The following is a 27,352-nucleotide window of genomic DNA, read 5'->3' as shown; positions in this document are numbered from 1 at the left end:
TGTTCATGTGTAGGAAGCCTCTATATTCTTAAGATGTCAGTTCTTCCCAACATGATCTACAGAGTCAATGAAATCCCAATAAAAATCCCAACAAATCATCTTGTGGATATTGATAAACTGATCCTAAAGTTTACATGAGGAGGCAAAAGACCCAGAACAACCAACACAATATTGAAAAACAAAACTGCAAGACTAACACTATCCAACTTAAAGACTCACTATAAAGCTATAGGAATCAAGACAGTGTGGTATTGGCAAAAGAACAGAGATCAAAGGAACAGAATAGAGAGCCCAGAAATAGATCCACATAAATATAGTTAACTGATCTTTGATGAAGGATCTTGGTTACTTCCCCAATAATAGATACAAGATAGTCTTTCCAACAAATAGTATAAGAACAACTGACATTCACAGCCAAAAAAATGAATCTAGACACAACATCTTACACTATTCATGAAAATTACCTCAAAAATGGATCACAGACCTATGATACAAAACTATAAAACTCTAGAAGATAGCAGAGGAGAATATCTAGATGACCTTGGATAGGGTGATGGCTTTTTAGATACAACACCAAGGCACCATCAAAAGAATGAGAAGACAAGCCACAGAATGGGAAAATATATTTGCAAAAGACACATTTGGTTAAAGGACTGTTACACAAAATATACAAAGAACTCTTAAAACTCAACAAGAAAATGAACAAGGTAATGAGAAAAACTTGTCAAAGACATGAACAGACACCTCACTGAAGAAGATATACACATGGCAAATAAACATATAAAAAGACGCTCCACATTACATGTCATCAGGAAAATGCAAATTAAAATTGCAAAGAGACACTACTACACAACCATTAGAATGACCAAAATCCAAAGCACTGACAACACCAAATGCTGGTGAAGAAGAGGAGCAACAGAAACTCTCATTCACTGCCGGTGAGAATGTAAAATGGTACAGCCACTTTGGAAGACAGTCTGTTGACCTCTTACAAAACTAAACAAACTTTTACCATACAATCCAGCACATGTGTTCCTCGGTATTTACCTAAAGGAGTCAAAAACTTATGTCCACACAAAAACTGCAGAGAGATGTTTATAGAAGCTTTATTCATAACTGCTAAAACTTGAAAGCAACCAAGATATCCTTCAAGAGGTGAATGGATAAATAAACTGTGGTACACCAGACAATGGAATATTATTCAACACTAAAAAGAAATGAGCTATCAAGCCATGAAAAGACATGGTTGGTGGGGGACTTAAATGTATATTACTAAGTGAAGAAGCCAATCTGAAAAGGCTACATACTGTAAGATTCCGATTACAAGACATCTGGAAAAGGCAAAACTATGGAGACAATAAAAAGATCAGTGGTTGCCAGGGGTTAGGAGAGAGGGAGGGATGAACAGGCAGAGCACAGAGGATTTTTAGGGAAGTGAAACTATTCTATATGGTAATATAATGATGGCTACATGTCATTATTCATTTGTTACAACCCAAAGAATGTTAGTACAAAAAATGAATCCTAATGTAAATTACAGAATGGTAGTTACCAAGGGGGTAAGGTGAGGGGGAATGGGGAGTCATTATTTAATAGGTACAGAGTTCTATTTGAAATGATGAAAAAGTTCTGAAAATGGATAGGAGTGATGGTTTGCTGAATACTGTGGATGTACTCAATGCTACTGAATTGTACACAACAGAGCCCCCAAAGTACAAGAAGCAAAAACTAACAGAACTAGAAGTGGAAATAAATATTCAACGGTAGTAGCTGGGGACTTCAATCTCCCACTCTCAATAATTGATAGAACAATTAGAAAGAAAATAAGCAAGGATACAGATGATCTGAACACTACTGACCAGCTTCATCTAACTGAAATCCAGAGATCCTATGACACCCTACGACATCAGAATATACAATTTTTTCAAAGGCACATGGAGTATTGTCTAAAAGAGACTATATGTTTTGCCAAGGGTTGGCAAACCTTTTCTACCCACCCAAATGGGCAAATCCAGCAACATATAAAAAGGATTATACACCATGACCAAGTGGGATGCAATACCTTAGGTTTTGCAGGCCACGTACTATCTGTCATATATTCTTCTTCTTCTTAACAATTCTTTGATAATCTAGAAACCATTCTTAGGTCACAGGCTATACAAAAACAAGCATAAAACAAGTCTCAACAAATTTAAAGAACTGAAATCATACTAAATATGTTCAAAGCACACAACAGAATTAAATTAGGAATCAACAACAAAAAGAAATTTGGGAAATCTTGAAATATTTGGAACTTGATAAACATGCTACTAAATAATCCATGGGTCAAAGAAGAAACCACAACGGAAATTTTAAAATATTTTCAACTGAATAAAAATAAAGACAAACAAAAATAAAAATTCATGGGATGCAGTTAAAAGTGTGATTAGAGGGAAAGAAATAGTTTTTAACACCCATATTAGAAAAGAAACAACTCAAATTAATAATGTAAGATTCAGAAACTACAAAAAGAAAAGTAAACTAAAAGTAAACTTGCATTCTTCAAAGCAAGAAAAATGAAGGAAATAAAGATTAGAGTGGAATTCAATGGAAGAGGGAAAAGTTGTCATTCAAAAGATAAACAAAGGGCTTCCCTGGTGGCGCAGTGGTTGACAGTGTGCCTGCCGATGCAGGGAACACGGGTTCGTGCCCCGGTCCGGGAAGAACCCACATGCCGCGGAGCGGCTGGGCCCGTGAGCCGTGGCCGCTGAGCCTGCACATCCGGAGCCTGTGCTCCGCAACAGGAGAGGCCACAACAGTGAGGCCCGCGTACCGCAAAAAAAAATAAATAAATAAGGTAAACAAAATTGACAATCCCTTAACTAAACCAACGAGAAAAAAATAACATGACACAAACTACCAAAATCAGGAATTAATACATCACTACCAACTCCTACAGAAATTAGAGAGATTATAAAGGATACTACCAAAAACTTTATGTCAAATTAGATAATTTAGATGAAATGGACAAATTCCCAGAAAGACACAAATTACCAAAATTGACTCAAGAAAAAACAAACTCTGAATAGACCAATATAATAACTAAAGAAACTGAATCGATTATTTAAAATCTTCCCACAAATAGAAGTCCAAGCTGAAATGGCTTCACTGGTAAATTCTACCACATATTTAAAGAAGAAATAATACTAATACTTCAAAAACTCTTCCAAAAATTGGAGGGAACACTTCCCAACTCATTCCGTGAGGCCATTATTACCTGACAGCAATACCAAACAAAGACATCACAAGAAAATTACAGACCAATATCCTTCATGAATATACAAGCAAAAATACTCAACAAGATATTAGTAAACCTGGCCAAGCAATATATAAAAAAGGATTATACACCATGACCACATGGGTTTTATCCTAGGAATACAAGGTTGGTTTAACATCAGAAAATCAATTCATGTAATACACCTTATTACTAGAAAAAAAGAACAAAAAACTCACATGATCATCTCAGTAGATACAGAAAAAGCTTTTGACAAAATCCAACATTCATTCATGATAAAAATTCTCAATCTAGGAATAGAAGAGAACTAACAATTTGCTGGCTAGACTCTCTAGAACAATACTGATCAGAAGTAATAAAAGCCGACATCATTGTCTTACTCCCAATTATAGGTGGAAAGTAATTCAGTTTTCTATCATTAATTATGATAGCTATAGGTTTTTCATATATGCCCTTTAATAATAAGAGAGAAGGAGAAGTTAAACGCATTCAGATTGCATAGGAAAAAAAAATACTATTTTTTATTCATGGATGACATGCTCCTATATTTAAAAGACCTTAAGGAATCCACATATGCACACACAAAAAACCTACCACTAGAACTAATAAATGAATTCAGAAGATTTCAGGTTACAAGATTAATATACAAAAATCAACTGTATGTTTTTAATTAAAAAAAATTTTTTTTATAGTGACCAACAGAAATTTATTTCATTAGTTAGACCTGAAACCACTGCATTAATGCCATTTTGAAACTAACCTTTCAGGGATTTAATACAGTTGTTCTTTAACAACAGACCTTGGTTCATTCACTACTTAAGACATGATTATTTAAATTAAAGTTAATTGGTTTCCTTACTCTCCTTTAGGGCTTTAGGCTCAGAATATTTCTATTAGAAAAATCTAATTTGTCTCAAGTTCCTATTTCTAAACTTTAGAGTGGTTAAAATGCTCTTATATTTTAAATCTTTGTAGCAAAAATTATGTCTAAAATTACAGCTCAAACTGGCAAAGCAATCAAAGATGCAGGTGACGCAAGTCTTTTTTTAAGTCTTTTTCATACAGTTTTACTGAGATACAATTGACATATGGCACTGTACAAGTTTAAGGTATACAGCATAATGATCTGTCTTACATACATCATGAAACGATTATCACAATCAATTTAGTGAACACCCATCATCTCATATAGACACAAAATTAAAGAAACAGAAAAAAACTTTTTCCTAGTGATGAGAACTCTTAGGATTTACTCTCTTAACAGCTTCGTATATAACATACAGCAGTGTTAACTACATTTATCATGTTGTACGTTATATCCCTAGTACTTCTTTATCTTATAACTGGAAGTATGTGCCTTTTGACTGCCTTCATCCAATCAATTTTATTTCTATCTACCAATGAAGAATCCAAACTCGAAATTAAAAAATTCTTCCACACACCTAGCAATAAATTTAAAAAGAAAAGAGAAACATTCCATGTCTGTGTACTAGAAGGGGACAGCAAATCTCCCCAAGTTGATTTAAAGAGTCAATGTGACCTCTATCAAAGTCCAAGGAAGAGTTTTGGTGGGGGACAGAAATTGACAAACTGATACTAAAATGATATGAAAATATGCAAAGAATGCAGAATTGCCAAACAATTTTTAAAAAGAAGAACAAAGTTGGAGGACTAACACTTCTTGTTTTCAAAACTTACTATAAAACTTTAGTAATCAAGATGGTGAGTACAGACATACAGATCAATTTTTTGAGCAACAAAAAATTAAGAGTCCTGAAATAAACTCTTAACAAAATTGAGAGTCCTGAAATAAACTCTTAAATTTATAGTCAACTGATTTCTGAAAAAGATGCCAAGACAATTCAGTAGAGAAATGATACTCTTTTCAACAAATAGTGCTAGAACCAACTGGATGTCTACTTGCGCAAAGATGAATTTAGACCGTTAACATACAAAAACCTTAACTCAAAATGAATCATAGACATAAATATAAGAGCTAAAGAACTTCTAGGAGAACACACAGGAGAATAATTTTTATGACCTTGGGATAGACATAGATTTTTTAGATGTAACACCAAAAGCATAATCCAGAAAAAAATTGATAACTTCATCAAAATTAAAAACTTTTGTGCTTCAAAAGACACCATTAAGAAAATGAAAAGACAATCCAGAGATTGAGAGAAAATATTTGCATATCACATATCTGAAAAAGGACTTCTATTCAAAATATATACAGAACTCTTACAACTCAACAATAAGACAAACAACCCAATTAAAAAAATAAGGCAAAAGATTTAAATAAGCCAAAGAAGATACATGAATGGCTAGGTACATTAAAAATGTTCAAAATCATTACTCATTAGGGAAATACAATTAAAACAAACGAGACACCACTTCACACCCATCAGAATAACTATAATCAAAAAGATAAATAATAACAAGTCTTAGGAGGATATGGAGAAACTAGAACCCTTATATGGTACTGGTAAAAATGTAAAATGGTGCTTTCACTTTACAGTAATTTTGTAGTTTCTCGTAAATACTTAAATTTACCCTGTGACGCAGAAAAATAAAAAAAAGACCTATCTGCAAATGTTGATTACAGCATTGTTCATGCTAGCCAAAAACTAGAAACAATTCAAATGTCCATCGACAGACAAATGGGTAAACAAAATGTGGTATATCCATAAAATAAAATACTGTTCAGCAATAAGAACATTATTGATACATGGTGCGACATGGATGAATCTTGAAAACAACACAATTTGTGATTCTATTTTTATGAAAAGTTTGGAAAAGGCAAATCTACAGGTACAGAAAACAGATTAGAAGGTTCCTGGAGCTGGGGACAGGAGGGGATAGACTGCAAATAGGCACAAGGGATATTTTTAAAGGGTTATGAAAATGTTCCAAAACTAGATTGCGGTGATGGTGTAAAATTTTACACATTTACTAAAAATCATCGAATCATACAGTTAAAATGGATAAATTTTATGGTATATAAATTATTACTGGTTCAAGATGGCAGAGTAGAAGGACGTGCTCTCACTCCCTCTTGCGAGAGCACCGGAATCACAACTAACTGCTGAACAATCATTGACAGGAAGACACTGGAATTCACCAAAAAAGATACCCCACATCCAAAGACAAAGGAGAAGCCACGATGAGAAGGTAGGAGGGGCGCAATCACAGTAAAATCAAATCCCATAACTCCTGGGTGGGTGACTCACAAACTGGAAAACATTTATACCACAGAAGTCCACCCACTGGAGTGAAGGTTCTGAGCCCCATATCAGGCTTCCCAACCTGGGGGTCCGACAACGGGAGGAGGAATTCCTAGAGAATCAGACTTTGATGGCTAGTGGGATTTGATTGCAGGACTTTGACAGGACTGGGGGAAACAGAGACTCCACTCTTGGAGGGCACACACAAAGTAGTGTGCGCATTGGGACCCAGGGGAAGGAGCAGTGACCCCAGAGGAGACTGAACCAGACCTGCCTGCTAGTGTTGGAGGGTCTCCTGCAGAGGCGGGGGGGTGGCTGTGGTTCACCATGGGGACAAGGACACTGGTAGCAGAAGTTCAGGGAAGTACTCGTTGGTGTGAGCCCTCCTAGAGTCCGCTATTAGCCCCACCAAAGACCCAGGTAGGCTCCAGTGCTGGGTCACCTCAGGCTAAATAACCAACGGAGGGAACCCAGCCCCACCCATCAGTAGACAAGCAGATTAAAGTGTTACTGAGCTCTGCCCACCAGAGCAACAACCAGCTCTACCCACCACCAGTCCCTCCCATCAGGAAACTTGCACAAGCCTCTTTGATAGCCTCATCCACCAGAGGGCAGACAGCAGAAGCAAGAAGAATTACAATCCTGCAGCCTGTGAAAGGAAAACCACACTCACCGAAATACAGACAAAATGAAAAGGTAAAGACTTTGTACCAGATGAAGGAACAAGATAAAACCTCAGAAAAACAACTAAATGAAGTGGAGATAGGCAACCTTCCAGAGAAAGAAATCAGAATAATGATAGTGAAGATCATCCAGGACCTGGGAAAAAGAATGGAGGCAAAGATCGAGAAGATGCAAGAAATGTTTAACAAAGACCTAGAAGAATTAAAGAACAAACAAACATAGATGAACAATACAATAACTGAAATGAAAAATACACTAGAAGGAATCAATAAGACACTGATGAAAGATATTAAAGATGATATAAACAGATGGAGAGATACACCATGTTCTTGGATTGGAAGAATCAACATTGTGAAAATGACTCTACCACCCAAAGCAATCAACAGATTCAATGCAATCCCTATCAAAATACCAATGGCATTTTTCACAGAACTAGAACAAAAAATTCCACAATTTGTATGGAAACACAAAAGACCCCGAATAGCCAAAGCAATCTTGAGAAAGAAAAACGGAGCTGGAGGAATAAGGCTCCCTGACTTCAGACTATACTACAAAGCCACAGTAATCAAGAGAGTATGGTACTGGCACAAAAACAGAAATATAGATCAATGGAACAGGAAAGAAAGCCCAGAGATAAACCCACATACATATGGTCACCTTATTTCTGATAAAGGAGGCAAGAATATACAATGGAGAAAAGACAGCCTCTTCAGTAAGTGGTGCTAGGAAAACTGGACAGCTACATGTAAAAGAAGGAAATTAGAACACTCCCTAACACAATACACAAAAATAAATTCAAAATGGATTAAAGACCTAAATGTAAGACCAGACACTAAAACTCTTAGAGGAAAACATCGGCAGAACACTCTATGAAATAAATCACAGCAAGATCTTTTTTGACTCACCTCCTAGAGGAATGGAAATAAAAACAAAAATAAACAAATGGGACCTAATGAAACTTAAAAGGTTTTGCACAGCAAAGGAAACCATAAACAAGATGAAAAGACAACCCTCAGAATGGGAGAAAATATTTGCAAATGAAGCAACTGACAAAGGATTAATCTCCAAAATTACAAGCAGCTCATGCAGCTCAATATCAAAAAAACAAACAACCCAATCCAAAAATGGGCAGAAGACCTAAATAGACATTTCTCCAAAGAAGATATACAGACTGCCAACAAACACATGAAAGAATGTTCAACATCACTAATTATTAGAGAAATGCAAATCAAAACTACAATGAGATATCATCTCACACCAGTCAGAATGGCCATCATCAGAAAATCTACAAACAGTAAATGCTGGGGAGGGTGTGGAGAAAAGGGAACCCTCTTGCACTGTTGGTGGGAATGTAAATTGATACAACCACTATGGAGAACAGTATGGAGGTTCCTTAAGAAACTAAAAATACAACTACCATATGACCCAGCAATCCCACTACTGGGCATATATACTGAGAAAACCATAATTCAAAGAGTCATGTACCACAATGTTCACTGCAGCTCTATTTACAACAGCCAGGACATGGAAGTGTCCATCGACAGATAAATGGATAAAGAAGAGTGCCACATATATACAATGGAATATTACTCAGCCAAAAAAAGAAACAAAATTGAATTACTTGTAGTGAGGTGGATGGACCTAGAGTCTGTCATGCAGAGTGAAGTAAGTCAGAAAGAGAAAAACAAATATAGTATGATAACACATATATCTGGAATTTTAAAAAAAATGGTTCTGAAGAACCTAGGGGCAGGACAGGAATAAAGACGCAGACATAAAGAATGGACTTGAGGACAAGCGGAGGGGGAAGGGTAAGCTGGGACAGAGTGAGAGAGTGGCATGGACGTATATATACTACCAAATGTAAGATAGATAGCTAGTGGGAAGCAGCCACATAGCACAGGGAGATCAGCTCGGTGCTTTGTGACCACCTAGAGGGGTGGGATAGGGAGAGAGGGAGGGAGGGAGACACAAGAGGAGGGGATATGGGGATATATGTATATGTATAGCTGATTCACTTTGTTATAAAGCAGAAACTAACACACCATTGTAAAGCAATTATACTGCAATAAAGATGTTAAAAAATTTTTTTAATTTAAAAAATAAAAGAAAAACAAAGAAGACATACAGCCAAGAAGCACATGAAAAGCTGCTCAACATCACTTATTATCAGAGAAATGCAAATCAAAACTACAGTGAGGTATCACCTCACACCAGTTAGAATGGGCATCATCAGAAAATCTACAAACAACAAATGCTGGAGAGGGTATGGAGAAAAGGGAACACTCTTGCACTGCTGGTGGGAATATAAATTGGTACAGCCACTATGGAGAACAGTATGGAGATTCCTTAAAAAACTAAAAATAGAATTACCATATGACGCAGCAATCCCATTACTGGGCACATACCCAGAGAAAACCATAATTCAAAAAGACACATGAGTGCTTCCCTGGTGGCGCAGTGGTTGAGAGTCCGCCTGCTGATGCAGGGGACACGGGTTCGTGCCCCGGTCCGGGAAGATCCCACATGCCACGGAGCAGCTGGGCCCATGAGCCATGGCCGCTGAGCGTGCGCATCCGGAGCCTGTGCTCCACAACGGGAGAGGCCACAACAGTGACAGGCCCGCATACCACAAAAAAAAAAAAAAAAAAGACACATGAACCCCAATGTTCAATGCAGCACTATTTACAATAGCCAGGTCATGGAAGCAACCTAAATCCCCATCGACAGACGAATGAATAAAGAAGAGGTGGTACATATATACAATGGAATATTACTCAGCCATGAAAAGGAACGAAATTGGGTAATTTGTAGAGACGTGGATGGATCTAGAGACTGTCATACAGAGTGAAGTAAGTCAGAAAGAGAAAAACAAATATCGTATATTATTGCATGTATGTGGAACCTAGAAAAATGGTACTGATGAACCAGTTTGCAGGGCAGAAATTGAGACACAGATGTAGAGAACAAACGTATGGACACCAAGGGAGGAAAGCGGTGGGGGTGTGTGTGGAGGGGTGGTGGGATGAACTGGGAGACTGGGATTGACATGTATACACTAATATGTATAAAATAGATAACTTATAAGAACCTGCTGTATAAAAAATAAATTTAAAAAATAAATTACTGCACCTCAATAAAGCTGGTTGTTAAAAGTGGCTAAGAAGTTAAAAAAAAAAGAGCAACAACAAAGTATTGTATTTCTCTTACCTCTGCTGGATATACTGGGCATAATCTGAGGAATCAAATTATTGCTTGTATCCATGGGCTGGGAATTATCTTGACCCATCTGATCATCTGGTGGCATATATGCAGGAGGAGGAGTATCAGCTAAGAGGAAGAAAATGAGACAAGTTAAGTCCCAAAAGAATAGTTAAAATCTTCATCCTGCTCAAAGTTAATCTAAACGCATCTGTAAATTCTTAAGATTACCAGCAGGATTCATTACTAAACATCAGAGACACACAAAAATGTAGGATGCTACCTTAGGGCAAGGGAAAAGGAGAAAAGACAGCACACCCATTAGCTACCAGAAACCTACTGCAGGTCCACATGAATTTGTTTCAATCCAGGATAGTAAGATCAGTGCTAAAATTCACTAAAATAGAATTCAGGGTCAAGAATTTTGCCTCCATTTGCTTAGAATCATATGCTCAGAGAAACTGCAACTACTGCAGGTCAATCTGAAGGCCACAGATTATCCTTGTTTAGATAGATATCTACAGAGACATTTCTGAATTATCAAGATCATCACATACTGTATGGTTATTTAAAACTGGAAAATAAAACCATGCTCTTTCAAAATTTGCCAACACTAACAGCAGCTGTCTAATTCTTCTGCAATGTCTTAAAATGGTTGCTCTGTCCTATTAAATGGCTAAATCCTATTAAGTGGCTCTTAGGAAACTGAAAGTTAACTAGAATATCTTTTGAGTTCCAACATTTGTGGTTGAAAACCTTTATAAAAGCTACAGCTATACTTATTTGTCTCATACTGTAAATACTGAATATAACTTGTTTTTCACCTCAACGTTTGTATAAGATGTATTTTGAGACAGAGCTACAGTCAGCACTGAATCTAGGACAAAGGATGAAAATTAGTTTTTGAACAAACACCTAACAGCAAGTTAAACAGTTGGAACTGAAATCCTCTTCAAAGAAACACAACACAACAAAATACAACTTCATCAATTGCTACTTCACTGCAGTAAAGAAACTACAAAGTATATATTTACATATGACCCTACTTACAACAGTAGGCATCCCAATATTTCTTGACACAGTGACCTCACGATTTACTCACATAAGACAGGCATGCCATTAACAAAATTTAGCAACTTTAAAAATCCACTTATGATCCTTCTTCAGGCAAATCGGTGCATCAGTTACCTAATTAAAGATAACTGGGGTTCATTTTAACCTACCGAAGTACAAAATGATTTGACAAGCAATGTAGCAAAGTTAAAAAAGCACACACTTTAGAGTCAGAGAAACGTGGGCCTGAACCCCACTTACTAGCTGTGCGACCTTACGCAAGGTATTTAAGCTCTTGGGGTTAATACCAGTTTCGTTTTCCATCCATAAAACAAAAAAAAATCTATCTCACTTGGTTGTTCTGAAGATTAAATTTAATGTGGTATCTTTCATCACAGTATTAGTTACATAAAAGGCACCTGATAAATGGTACTTGGTATTATAAATTATACGAAAATATTTAACTTTACGTCAAATATAGCTACTTCCTTTGTTGCTGCTCTTGTTTTGGTAGAACTTAATTTTAATGCCTGATGGATATATGGATTTAGTAATTTGGTCCAATAAATGGTCAATTGACATCTAACAACATTTTGTTTCCAGATTAGCTACTTTACTTCACATTCATCAGTCATTTTGTCTTTATGTTTTTGATAAGCTTTTACTACACACTGCCTTTACTGTATATAGGACTCCTCTCTATGAAACCTTTCAAATTAACACCATTTGGCTTCAATCTCTCAAGCTGCACTGGCAACCACTTGACACATGGTTATATCTATAGTTAGCAGTAAATGTATTTATGTGTTGCTATAACTTTGTCTATTCATTTAACAAATATTTATTGAGGATCTACTGCATACTAGATTCTGATATAGGTACTGGGTATGTAGCAATAAACAAAAGATGCTATAAAATCCCTGTTTTCATGGAGTTTATAGTCAAGACGGGGGAGGCTGGGGAAAGGCAGACTGTAAATAAAGACAATATATACTATACTGGATTGTAATACATGCTATAGAGAAAGATCAAGCAATGAGAGAGGGAAGGTGGGTTGGGAGGAGGGAGTGCAATTTTTAAATTCTATCTTATTTTATTGTCATTATTCTTAAAGGGTAATCTCTGATCTCCCCCAAATTGTGTTTGCTTTTTTAAAAAATTCAATTTATTTAAACTAAAAAAAAAAAAAAACAGTTCATCCACTTCCCCCACCACCTCTGGCAACCACCAATCTGTCCTCTGTATCTGTGAGCTTAGTTTCTTATTTATTTTTTAAGATTCCACATATCTTACTTGAGAGAGACCATATAGTATTTGTCTTTCTCAGTCTTATTTCATCTAGCATAATGCTGTCAAGGTTCACCCATGTTGTCACAAATGGCAAGATTTCATTCTTTTTTTATGGCTGGATAATATTCCACTGCGTGTGTATGTGTGTTATCATATCTTCTTTATCCATTCATCTATCAGTGAACACTTAGGTTGCTTCCAAATCATGTCTACTGTAAATAATGCTGCAATGAACATGGTGGGGGTAGATATCTTTCTGAGTTAGTGTTTTTGTTTTCTTTGGATAAATATCCAGAAGTAGAACTGCAGAATCACATGGTAGTTCTATTTTTGATTTTTTGAGGAAACTCCATACTGTTTTCAAAAGTGGCTGTACTAATTTACATTCCCACCAACAGTGCACAAGAGTTCCCATATCTCCAGATCCTCACCAACACTTGTCACTTCCAACGCGTTGCAGTTGCATTTCTACCTATCTCAAAATAATAAAGCATAATATGCTGAAAATGTTGCTTTTTTCCTTCCATCTTCAATATTAAAATGACTGCACAAAAACTGACCAATTTTGATAAGTCTCTTTTTAAATGCATGCTGATATGACGGCTGTCAAATACAATCTAACAAAACTCTTCCAACTGAAGTTAAAGACAACTAAGTGCTACTAGAGCCATCTTATGGAAAAAACTGAACAAACCTTTTGGCCCACCCAATAATTGACCATTTTTGCATGAGTTTATTTCTGGACTCTCTATTCTGTTCCAATGATCTATGTGTCTGTTTTTATGCCAATATTATATTATTTTGATTATTACAGCTTTGTAATACAGTTTGAAATCAGGGAGTGTGATGCCTTCTGCTTTGTCCTTCTTTCTGAAAACTGCTTTGGCTATTCGGGGTCTTTTATGGTTCTATACAAATTTCAGGATTGTTTCTATATTTTGTGAAAAATGTCTACTTACATTTTTTTAAACTTATGGTACTTGGCAAAATAAAATTCCAAACTCTTCTGGAAGTCAAACAATTACCAAAGAATAGTCAAAAATAGTTGGCTCTTGGCATATTAACAGTTCACCCAGAGGATCAGCAGTATTAGAACAACTGCTAACTCTTAGGAATTATTTTTTTGTATCAATAAAACAAATAATCTTACCTGGGAGCTGAAATGGACTTCCTGGTCCAGAACTTGCTGGGGAGTTGGGATATGTGCTGCTAGCAGGGGAAGGAGGGTAGGGACTATTTGGAGATAAGGGAAAAGGAGTGTTGTTGGGCTGATGGAAAGAATCTGGAAACGTTGCATTTTGTGGCATGTGAGGTTCATTGTGGCTTAAGTTTCTAAACTGAACCAGAAGGCTGTGTTGTGGGTTGAATTCATTATGACGAGGCACTAATACTGGAGGTAAGACTGAAAGACAAAAATCAAAAGTCATCTGTCAGCAACGACTAAAACATCTCATACACATGAAGGGAAAGACAGAAAGTCTTCAGGGAAGACTGTAAACCTTTTAAAACAATTTATTTTTAGGAAGGGCTGCTTTGTAGAACCTTGAATCTATATTTACAAAATAACTAAACCAAAAATTCTCTAAGCACTCAGCCTATATAAAATACTCTAGAAGACAGAACATCCAAAGCAGAGAAGATATCACTCCTATTCTATAAGAAATCAAGCACATTTAAGAACAACCATAATTACAACACAGGGAATATAGCCAATATTTTATAAAAACTATAAATGGAGTATAACCTTTAAAAATTGTGAATCACCATGTTGTACACCTGAAACTTATATAATACTGTACATCAACTATACCTATAAAAAAAAGGGGGGCTTCCCTGGTGGCGCAGTGGTTGAGAGTCCGCCTGCCAATGCAGGGGACACGGGTCATGCCCCGGCCCAGGAAGATCCCACATGCCGCAGAGCGGCTAGGCCCGTGAGCCATGGCCGCTGAGCCTGCGCGTCCGGAACCTGTGCTCCGCAACGGGAGAGGCCACAACAGTGAGAGGCCCGCATACCGCCAAAAAAAAAAAAAAAGGTAAATATGCCATCATCTCCTTAGATGTTACTGCTGTTGGTCTTGCTTTGTCTACATGCAACAGGGAACACATCCTGAACCGTGTGCACAAAAGTATCATCCCTTAGTTTGCAACCAAGGTAGCTATTTCCATGACATTACTGCTTTGCATGTTTGCTCTTTACCATTCAAGACTGTGGATGCTTTTAATGAAATAAGAAGCTAATATTAATTTGAAATAAAATAATGGATTAATATAACCTAAAATTTTTTTTAAATTAAAAAATAGATAAAAACAACAATAATACAGAGAACTTAATGCACTGGGAGTTGAACAGAGGTAAGTATTCCCAGCTAGCAAGGAATCAAACAAAATACCATGGAAAAGACAACATCTGATTGGACCTTAAAGACCTGGAAGCATTTCACACGGAAGTGCTAGGGGTGGAGAGTGTAAAGAATGTAAAGGAGGAGATGGATAAAGATAAGAAAGAACAGTCAGGTGGCCTAAGCACTGAACTGGGAGGTAAGACTAGAGAATAAAGTTGAGATTAGCTATGCACATGCCCTGAAAGCCTCCATGTTTCCAATTTTGGACATTTTACCTTTCTTTCTTTGAGAGATCTTGCATTTTATGTTCTTCAGTAAAGTTTTCCCAACTGGAAACAGTTAACAATTCCTAGGTAGAGGTCTTCCATTCAAAATAATTTTTCTAAACACGACCATAATGAAAATATAACCATATTTTCTAAACACGACCATAATGAAAATAATGAAAATATATACAAGAAAGCCTAAACATTTTAAGAGATATACTTTTTCTTAGCACATTCACTTTATTCAAATATTCAATTTCTCTAAAGACCCAAGTGTCAACCACATACAAATATCTGATCACCTTTCCCTACAGGAAATTGAAACAAACCTGATTTCTCTAAACTCTTACGGTACTAATTCATCTCTTTTATAACTTTCCTATATTTGTCAGTGTAATTTCACTTCCGAAAATCTCACTTTGACTCTGACATCAGTCAGCAGGAACAAAATCAATCTGTTTTTATGTTAACTGGGTCACACTTCCCCTCCCTGAAGTAAGAATGAACCTGAGGAATCAGAAGCTCTGTAATTTGTACTGTTTTTTTATCTCTTTTCATTTTACTGAATTAGTGTTGTGATTATGTAGTTAACATCTGATTACAATCGCTTTGTTCTACAGTGTATTACTAACTGCTGTTCCCCTTACAAAATGATGGGACAGATGCCACTGGACAGTAGGGCATGAGACAGTAAGAATGTCTATGTGTAGCTGGCTAGTAATCTGAAAGACTTAGTGAAATAACTACTTAGGAGTTCAATCCAGTAAGGATTTCTTTACTTTTTTTTTTTTGAGGCAGAACTAAAATCACTGATTTCTCTCTTACTTGTATATTATCTATACACATCTTTTTTTTAGAAATTATTTAATTTTCATTCAAAAATAATACATGGATAGTTTAAAAAAATAGATGCTACAAGAGATTATAAACAAAAAGAACAATTTCTAAGCCTCCTCCTATACTGCTTCCAGAGACAACAAATTTAAACTCTTAGCCATTTCTTCTAACATTCACTTTGTGCACTACTAAGTAATATGCTTATACTGTTGTTATTGGTTGGTCAAGACATTATTCGTAGACTTGCTTTTGTGGCAAATGAAGTAGCTTTCTTAAACCATTCTATCCCACTCCCCTTGCCCTTCCCCACAATAAAGTCACATAAAAAATTTTGGTTAAATCAATAACCAGGGTTTATATTTTATATGTTATACAAATTATATAAATACAATTCACTGCTGAATTGTATTTATTATGTATAAATAATAAATACAAGTATATATTATGATTATATTTTTCCTTGAACAATGTTTTTATTAATTATTGCCCTGGTCCTTCATTTGCTTAATCTCAAGTCTGTACCACTAATTTCCAGAAGTCCAACAGATCTATCAAATTCCCATCAATATTATTTTCCAGATCCCACAAATATACAAATAATCTATTGATTCCACTTTCTCCCCTGATCCTCCATCCTTTGCTATAATCTAGACTGGCTGCTACTTAAGTCTCCTACAAATCTGAGGTCCTTGGACTTCCCCTTCTCTTCTCTCCTGTTGGATCCCATTTCCTGGACCTCATTCTCTATTAGCTTCCTACGGAAGGATGTAAGCAAGAGAAATTTTGAGCCCTGGCCTATATGAAAATATCTTGTCTTATGTTTATCTGCAGACAGATTCCAGAATAGATAACTTTTTCTCTCTGAATTTGGGGGGCACTGCTTCATTTTCTTCTAGAATCTAAAACTGCATTGAGAAATCCAGTATTCTCATTCCCAGTCTTTTCTATGTGCCCTGACTTTTCTCTCTGAGAGCTTTCAAAATCTTCTTTTTATCCATGATATGCTAAAATTTCATGTGTGGGTCTTTTTTCTGCCCCTTGTTCTGGTTACTCAGTCACTGGGCCCTTTCGATTTTCAGTTCTGGGAACTGTTCTAGTATGATTTCTTTGATAATTTTCTCCTTCCCATTTTCTCCAATGCTTGATTTCTAGAATGTATTATTTTATTGGAATATTTAATTTGAAACTTATTCTGAGCCAGTTAATGTTTTATCTAAGCACTTTTCATGCATTAACTCATCTAATTCTCGTAACTAACCTGAAGTACATATTATTATTCCCACTTTACAGATGAGGAAACGAAGTCACAGAAAGGCTAATTAATTTGCCTGTGGTCACACTGATAGCATTGGTAAAGTCAGGATTCAAATCCAGAAAGTCTGGTTCCAGAACATAGTCTTAACCAGTAGACAATACTGCCTATTAAACACTGGATCACTTGGGTTGGCCCTCTATTTTTCTTTTAGCACTTTCCAACTATTTTCCATCCTTTTTTTTTTTTTTTACCATTCTGCAATACTTTCTGGCTCCACTATATGTGATCTTATATAAGTTACTTCCCTATAAGTAACTATGTGATCTTATATAAGGTACTTCCCTATTAAGTTTTGGTTTCCTTGTCTGTAAACTTACTGGTAAACTTAGAGTGCTGTAAAATGTTAGTACCATTTTCTAACCCTATGAAGGAATAACCTCATAGTATTAGGAAAGTGTCTCGTCCTTAAGTGCTCAATAAATGTTCATTACTATTACTATTACTGTTACTGTTATTATGACTTTATTAATACTGATACTATAAAGTGATCCATCCTGTGCCACAGCTGCTTAACTTGCTTAAGCATACCAGGCCTAAGCCCCAGTCTTTTCTACAGAATGAATCACAGCTGAGAAAAACATATTACAAAAATAAGACATTTCTATTGACTGATTATTGGACACACCCTAGCTATGGGGGAATACACTAAATTCCTTGACTTTCTTTCCAACAACTTCTAGCAAATATCAAGCCTGGGAATTTTTCAAACTACACTTCTCTATTAAATCCTCACATCTTCCTTTCCTCATCAATTCCTCAGGCTACAGCTCTCCTTGGATTCAACAAGAAACTGAGAATCACCTCAAATACCACCTGGCAGCTCTAAAGCCCTTAAAATGAACTTTCCCTGACAGCACCATTACTACTATTTTTGTTTTTTTTTTGCTAGTCTCCACAATCAATGTTATTTTTATAGCTTTTTTACCATACTGGGCTCTTATATTATCTTCAGTGAAATCCAGCGAGGCCCGCAGACTAAGGTTGCTACCCTGATTCCTGCCTCTGGGTATTTACCCCTGGAGTAATCCCCCACCCTCTGAGTATATTATCTGTGACTTGCTTCTAACCAAGAGCATATGGCAAAAGTGACAGGATGTACGCGATAACATTCCACAAGAATACAATGTTCCTTCTGGCAAGAAGACACTTTCTTACTGGCTCTGAAGAAGTAAGTGGCCATGAATGTGAGCTACTTATGAAGAAGGTCCCATGGCAAGCAAATGAAGGCAGCCTCCAGTCAACAACCAGACAGAGTCCAACAGCCTGCAAGGAACTGAATCCTGATAATAATCACATGAGCTGGGAAGGAGCTCCTTTCTCAGGTGAGCCTCTGGTAAGACCCAAGCCCTGACCAATACCTAGAGTACAGCCTTGCAAAGGACCCAGTTAAGCCATGCCTGGACTCCTGACTGACAGAAACTGTGAGATAATTAACATGTATTAAGCCACTTACCTTGTGGTACTTTGTTATGCAGCAATAGATAACTAATGTACCCAGCTAGTATCTCAGCTTATATAATTCAGTCAATACAAAAAAATATTTACTGAGCACTCCCTACTAAGTTCAAGTTAATAATACTATTCTAGGCACTGGGAATGCAGTACAGAATGAGCCAGAGGAAGGTACTTCTCACATCAGTCAATAAAAAAAATAAATACCTAATAGAGTCAAGAAGTGATGGGGGCATTTGAGCAAGGACTAAATGAAATGAGAAAATGTGACACGAAAAGATCCTGGGGGGAGAGTACTCTAAGTAGAGGAAACAGCATTGGAAAAAAGCCTGGATGCAGGAATATGGCAAGTCCAAGGAACAGAGGAAGTTTGAGGATAGTTTATGTAAGCCCTTGTAGAAATCTGCTCTAAATGTGACAGAAAGCCTTTAAAGTGTTTTGGGCAGGGACTGACATGATTTGATATATATTTTCTAAAGATCACTCTGGATGCTATAATAGAAAACAGAATGGGTTGAGGGAAAGAAAAAAGACAGAGAGACCAATTAGGAGACTACTTAAGGTGAAAGATGATGATGGTCTGTACTAGAGTAGTGGTGTTAGAGATGGTGAGATGATATGCTCAAGATATATTTTGAAGGTACAGCAAACAGCATTTGCTCATAGCTCAAACACAGAACCTAAGAGAGAAATAAAAGATGACTTCTAGGGAGCAATTACATGAATGCTAGTGCCATGTACTTCAACTGGGAAAACTGGAGGAAATAAAAGACTTAGTGGGAAAAACAAATCCAAAGTCCTATCTAGACATATTAAATCTGATGTTTATTAGACATTCGGGTGGAGATGTTAAGTAGGCAACTGGATACAGAGTCAGGAGAAGCTGACTCTGGAGTTCAAAATGTGCACATAAGCTTATAGATAGTTTTAGGACATGTGATAACATAAAAGTACACAGAGGAAAAATATAGATGGAGAAAAAGTCCAGGGACTGACTCCTGTAAAAACAGGAAAACAGCCAACAAAGAGACTAAGCAAAAACAGCCAGTGAGGTAGGAGAACTAGGAGAGTGTAATGTTTCAGAAGCCAATATAAAAAAGTTTTGAGCGGGAGGGAAAAAGAGCAACTGTATCAAATGACATTGATGGGGCAGGTAAGATGAGGACTGAGAATGAATGACCCCTCTATCTGTAACAAGGCAGTCATTAGTGAATTTGACAAGTCAAATGGTAGGGAAGGAAGACTAACTAGAGGGGTATCAAGAAAGAACAGGAAGAAAGTAATGTGGAGATAATAAACATGGAGACTACTATAAAAGGTAGACTGAAGGTGGGGGCATATTCTTGAGGTCAAGACAGAAATTCTTTCTTAACTTTTATTTGAAGTTGGGCTGTATCATGACATGCTTGTATGCTTTCAGAAAAAGTCTAGCAGAGAGGGAAAATACAATGCTGGAATAAATAAAAAATAAACAAAAAGGAGTGGGATGTAGTACACACATAGAACTTAGACTTCAGATAAAATAGAGGAATGGCAGAGTGTATATACGACTGGCTGCTTACAGCGAACAATGAATTAGAACAAGCCACTTGGGAGCTGTATCATCCATATATTAAGCTCAATTTAAAATCCAGTACTCCTCCCAAGATTAAAATCTTTAAGAAGGAAACATAAAGCTAAAACAACCTTCTTAATTACTAAATTCAGTCAAATGCAAATCAGAAAGAGAAAAGTTTTTATAATTTTTCCCAGAGGAGTTAAAACCTACCTGGACTCTCCACTCTCTTATAGTGGTATGGGTTGATACAAACTTCCTTTTGTTTAGATCCAAAAGGAAATTCACAAATATCCAATGGCTTTAGCTCGTGATGACTCTGCAAATCAGGCCAGCGCCAAACACGACAATATATAACATGGGGCAAGCCTTTTCTGTGAGAAACCTGCAGGCGTCCATCTAAAGATCTGGGAATAGTGACACATTTGCTTGGCTGTCCTGGACTGCTCAAGGCTTTCTCCAGTTCCTCCATGGCACCCTTTTTCTTTTTTAGCTTTTTTACCAAAGCATCGACTGCCTTCTCTGCCCATTTCTCCTCTTCATCACCTTGCTTCCAGCCCAACAATCGCTTTACTGCTGGACTAGTAAAAGAAAACAAGCTGGCCATTGACGTCATTTGATTTAAATCTTCAGAAACCTTCCTGCAACTCAAAGTCAGATCACAAGTGAAAAGTCATATACAAGTCCTAAAGAAAAGTTCCAATTAAAAAGGGAGGAGTGACATTTATCTTCATAAGTGCCATAAGCTTCTTTCATTGGTTCAAGTCCTGAAAGAGAAAGGGGGAAAATTTAAATGAATGCAATTAACATACATTTAAATCAATATAATTTGAAAAGCATATTACTTTTAAATAATAGCAGAAAAGGATTACAAAGTAAAACAAAAAACCTACGTGTAGAAAGAGAAATTTTCTTAGTCCTGTGACCACTCACTTCCTTCTTCATAATATGAACAAGTAATTCACTGGCAATGCCAAATGATAACCAAAAGCAAAGTAGGGTGCTCTACTTTCTATGTATTATCCCCCAACCAAAAAAAAAAACAGCCTCTAGACCTTTATTTCTTTCGGTCAGAAGCCCCCAAATCTAAGGTTTGATTCTAATGTACTTTTCTTCATTGATATCCAGGTTATGTGCTGTGTCAGTTTTGAACATGATATTATCCTGATTTGAACAAAAGTCTTAAGAGAAATCTAGCTCTTCCCTAGGGTCATTATTCTCTTTAAAATGTTCCACAGACTTGTAAGATTTGGGCAAAAGTCATAGTAGTACTCAAGTCACATTATTATTATAGATGCAAATTTTATTAGAAGTTGTCGTAAGATGTACCAAACCCTCAACTAAATTATAACATACTTAACTGCCAGAAAAATGGGAGGTATCTACTTTTAAAATGAAGAATGCTAGATTTAAAGAGAATAAATTCAAAGTTTAATCCCAAAAAAGATAGTTTATAATTTCATAATTCCTATTGCCTTCTCTGATATTTTAAGCATGTTAAGTTAATGAACCTGCTCCAGACAGACCACCATTCTACACCCTGAAGAAGCCCTTGGTGATGGTGACAAGAGGAAGCAATATGCAGTGGTACTCCACCAATAAGAGTGGTACAATCCCCTGTGGTCACTATACAGCCAACCACAGACAATGAATAGCTAGTGAAATAGCAGGAGTAATGTTTGGAAAAAGGATGTCAGTAACAAAAGATGCTTCCTTTCTTATGCCTAAAATTGCCAAATAATGCTGACGCTCTGTCTTTGACAAATACTAGCAAATTCTAGCATCAAGCCTATTCTGGATTGGGGTGCATCTTCCCAGGAAAGAACACATGTGCTCAGTTAAAACTCAGGTAAACATAAAGTAAAATAAAACAGAGTTAAATTCAACAAATATGTATTGATTGCTTGTCGCCATGTACTGTGAACAGCCATGATGGTACTTTAAAAAAAAAAAAAGAAGTCATATACCAAATAATTTCATCTTAAGAGCCAACTGATTCATTCTTTCAATATGTGCTTAGTAAGAGCCTACTAAGTGCCAGGCACTGTTCTAGGTGCTGATCCAGAAAAGGAAAAGTATAGGAGCACTGACTGACTCCTCTTTAGGAGAAAAGGGTTACATGTAGAGCTATGGAACATTACGGTTCCTCCTTTAAAAAGTGCTTAATTGATCAAAAAGGGCTAAGAGCTGCAAGCATTTATTCACACTGTACACCACACCCAAGAAACCTGTATCATAACCTCTTGGCACCTGTCACTAGGAACTGCACAATCTTCAATTAGACTGACTTCTCCCTACTTGCAAGGCCAGACTATACAGAGTGCAGAGAACAACTTACACCCTGTTTCACTAAACTCAAATTCCACTCAACCTGCTGCCACTGGGAAGTCACATGTGCTCAGATGCTCAGTACTGGCTATCCAGACTGCCATGCTGGAACCATGGGAGGAAGGGTACAGGGAAGTGAAGGTATACTCCTTATGTATGGATGGATATGCCTAACCCTATGCAGGACATCTTTCCCAATGCTACACAGGATAATTTTCATCAGGTAAGCAAAACTGCCTACCTTAAACCAAAGAAATACAACAAAAAGATGAAAGCACGTTTTTCAGTAACAGGTCACAGAGTATAAAGTGTTATGAGTTAAACAAACTGTAAGAAAGGCTTATTTCAGTTGTAGCAACATTAAGGATATAAGATAAGCCATCTGGGTCCGAAAGTAAAGGCATGGTTTGGTTGTCTGAGATGAGAAGGAAAATTTCAAAGGAAAAGGGGCACAAGTAAAAAAATCCATAGGCAGATATGAAGAGAGCATTTCCTAGGATAGAGAGCAGATAGGCCTGGCTGACTGAGACCTTATTCTGTAATACTAGAATATAACAGAAGCTAAACAGAGTAGTGCATGTGTATGAGAGAGAGATGTATGAGCAATGATATGTTGAAGAACGGAGAGACAAAAGCAGAGGAGCTTTAAGACCAGATACTAGATTAGTAGTTAACCACCAGAAAGTGCTTAATAAATGTTAACTACTAACCTAGTATCACTATTACTATTAAATACTAACCATATTATGTACTAACAAGAAAAAAGGGGAAAGTTATTTGTGTATATAAACCCAAAACAAGGACTAAAAGGCTACATACTAAATTATTCATTGCAGTTACCTCTGGGGAGAGGCATGGAATGGAAGACAAGCAAAATAGAAAGGGGTCCTGCATGATTTGTTCTATATGCTTCTGTATTTTTTTAACCTTTTAACAAAGGCATAATTCTAAGATAAAAATAGTAGAAGGACTTCCCTGGTGGTCCAGGGGTTAAGAATCCGCCTTCCAATGCAGGAGACGCGGGTTCGATCCCTGGTCAGGGAACTAAGATCCCACATGCAGCGGGGCAACTAAGCCCACACGCTCTAGAGCCCGTGAGCCACAACTACTGAGCCTGCGTGCTCTGGAGCCCACGTGCCACAACTAGAGAGCCTGTGCCCCGCAGGGAAAGATCCCACGTGCCGCAACAAATATCCCAAGTGCCACAGCTAAGACCCGATGCAGCCAAATAAATTAAAGAAATAAATAAAATAGGAGAGAATCTATTATCTACTATAGAACAGAATGGAGTTAAGAGTGCTAGTACAAAAAAACCGGTGAAACTCATGCATGCTACTAGAACTCAGGATGGTGGTTACCCTTTAAAGGGAAGAGTGGGGGTATTGACTGGAAGGGAGCTTGAGGATTTCTGCCATCCTGGTAAAGTTCATCTTGCTCTGGGTGATTTTATGAGAGAGTCACTTTGTGAAAATTTGGCTGGCTGAATACTGAAGATGTACACACTTTCTGTTAACAATTTAAAAATATTTTCCTGTTATGTAAAGTGCAGAGTGGTCAGCTTCCTTCCTATGTTTTGCCCATCTTCAGGTCCCCTTCTCACAGGCAATCCCTCTTGTATTGTCTTTTATGTCTTTCCAGAGAAATTTTACACAAATACAGATATATAAATAATCATAACCTTTTTTGCACACAAATAGTGGTATATTGAAAAGAAAAAAAGCAAGGTACAGAAAAATGTATAAACGTTATCTTCAAGATCTTTCCATACCTATATAGAAACAGCTTCCATATTCTTTTCTAATACACAGAATTCCAGTGTAAAAGTAATCTTTTAAGAGTATATCAAACTACGTCATTTCTCTGCTCAAAGATCATCCAGCAGTTTCCCATTACACTCAATATCCAAATTCTTTAACATTACTTTATAGGACCTACATGATCCAGCCTCTGGCTTCTCCTCCAAACTCATTTTTAGCATTCTCCTAGCTAACTTTGCACACAACCACACTTGAAGGCTTTCCATTTCTCAAATGCTCCAAAGTCATTTCTACCTCAAGGCCTTTGCACTTGATGTTCCCTCCCATGGAATTCTCCACTCCCAGATCTTAACATGGCTTTCTCTCTCAATTAATTCAGCTGCTCAAAAGTCACCTTCTGAAAAAGGACTTCCCTGACCACTTTATCTAAAATAGCATACATCCCACTCCTGCATCATTCTCTATCCCCTGGTCCTGTTCAATTTTCTTTCATGACATTTATAATAATCTGATATCATATCAATTTTATTTATTAACTACATGCCTTCCCCACAGAAATGTTAGAAGGCAGGTAGTCTTGTCTTCTTTATCCATCATCATATTCCCTTGGACCTAGAATAGTGCTTATTTATTAAATAAGTGAGTGAGTAGAGAGTTGAAAAAAAGCAATTTGTAAAAACATATATACCTTTATAAGAGCAACTGTGTAAAATTTAAAACAAAAAAAAGGAGTTCTTTATGGACATGCACAGATATAGTAAGAGAATAAAAGTATGCATGGAAATGATACATACCAACCTCAGGATACTGAATACTGACTATCTCTGGTGAAAGAAGAAAGAAGGTGGAAGAACACATGGAAAAGCTTTAGGTGTGTTTCTTTTAAAACTAGATTTGAAGAAAATCTGACAAATCATCACATATAGTATTTTCTCTACTTTTCTACATTTAAATATTTTATAACTCAAAAATGCTCTATTTTTAATTTAAGTATTATCAATGTAATGAAAACAGAAGAGGATCAGATTCTGTCCTTTACTAGGCATATGACCATGACCAGGTATCACTCTTTCTAAGCCTATTAATTTTTCTATAAAATAGGGATGATGGTTCCCAAGTCATTAAAATGATGAAGTAATAAAATAATGTGTGCCTGAAGTATTGAAAACACACATATACATACATGTAATAGATGCTTTATAAACTCAAACATGCTATTCACACATGAACTTCTAGCACTGGGAAAGGGGAAGGGACAAACTTTGCACTCACTTCTTTAAATATGGAATGATTAAAAATTTTAAACATGTTTAATTGAATTCTTTCTAAAAATGTTTTATAACTTTCCAAACTGCATAACTGGTATGCGCAAGTAATCCAAGTACTTGTTATCTAAAGTTAAAAAAGGGAGCAAAATTGATCATAAAAATTCACTAATGAATAAGTAAAAGACCTGATCAGGCACTTCACAAAAGATATCAAAATTGCCATTAGATGGTAAAATGGACTCAACAGCATTAGTTATCAAAGAAATTTTAAAAATTTTAAAAAAAGACAGTGAGATATCACACATCTACCAGAATAGCTAGACTTAAAAAAAAAGAGAGAGAGAGAGAGAAGGTGTTCATGACAATCAGAACAATTCTTACATATTGCTAGCAAAAATATAAACTAGCCCAACCACTTTGGAAAATTGTTTGACAACATCTACTAATGCTAAACATAGGTCCCTATGACCCAGCAGTTCCATTCCTAGGTATATATCCAACAGAAACAAGTGCTATGTCAACCCGAAGGCAAGTACATGTTCATAACAACTTTATTTGTAATAGTCCCAAATTGGAAATAACCCAAATATTCATCAACAGTAGAGTGGGTAGATAAACCACAGTAATAAATTCATACAACAGAATACTTCAAAGCAATGAAAAAGAACACACACATGTAAAACATGCATGAATCTCACTGATATACTGAAGAAGTCAGATACAAAAGATTACACATTTTATCATTCCAACTACATGACATTCAAAAACAGGCAAAACTAACCTATGGCATCAGAGGCAAGACTATTACTAAGAGGGGACAAGACAGCCTTCTGGGGAGCTAGAAAATTTCTATATCTTGATCTGGGTGATGGTGGTATAGATGTACACATACATAAAAGTTCACTGAGCTACACACATAAGATTTGTATACTTTAAGATATACTTCAATTTAAAAAATCTTTTAAAAATTTACTAGTGTACTGATCACTTATAATTAGTTCACTAGCATCTCCCTTACTGTAACAGCTTCTAAACCACAAATGAAACTGCAAATTCTGCAAAAATTGTAACATTTCATAAAGTTTATTAAAATGAGAGCAAAAGATGCAAGGTCTGGGATTTAATTTTACCTTACTATCCTATAAACAAGTAAGTCTATTGTTGTTTCATGCATACTGTCAAAGAACTTGAGACTCCTTTATTAATCATGGCCCATCAAGCAACGTAAGCGTCAGATGTACGGTTCCCTTTGCCGCTGAGACCCACAGGAATATTGCAATATGACCCAGATGGACGGTACTCCTGCAGTGGTTTGCACTTATGATGAACAGTGAGTTTGGAAAATTCACCACTTTTATAGTTATCAGTAAGCAATAATAACTTCACTGTCAACGGATTAACAGAAGTCCATGGGAAAATCCATAAATATTTTAATGAATATTTTCACAAAAATAAAAATGCTCTTAATATTAGTACCACAAATGTCAAACATGAAGGATGTCATAT

The 27,352-nt window shown here is 36.4% G+C and overlaps 1 protein-coding gene across 1 annotated transcript in view; it reads right to left on the bottom strand.

Moving 5' to 3' along the window:
- The window catches only part of SMAD5 (SMAD family member 5), a 47,877-nt gene that overhangs the window by 6,950 nt on the left and 13,575 nt on the right, over positions 1-27,352 (bottom strand). The window contains exons 2-4 of the mRNA XM_079915693.1: positions 20,707-21,260; positions 13,877-14,128; positions 10,393-10,512 (exon numbers count right to left, since the gene is read on the bottom strand). Coding sequence (XP_079771819.1) covers positions 10,393-10,512; positions 13,877-14,128; positions 20,707-21,109 — 775 coding nt within the window. The 5' untranslated portion in view covers positions 21,110-21,260. The remainder of the gene's footprint in view (positions 1-10,392; positions 10,513-13,876; positions 14,129-20,706; positions 21,261-27,352) is intronic.

Source organism: Stenella coeruleoalba (assembly GCF_951394435.1).
Source record: "Stenella coeruleoalba genome assembly, chromosome: 3".
Taxonomy (NCBI): domain Eukaryota; kingdom Metazoa; phylum Chordata; class Mammalia; order Artiodactyla; family Delphinidae; genus Stenella; species Stenella coeruleoalba.
This window is presented reverse-complemented; position numbering and strand designations above follow the sequence as displayed.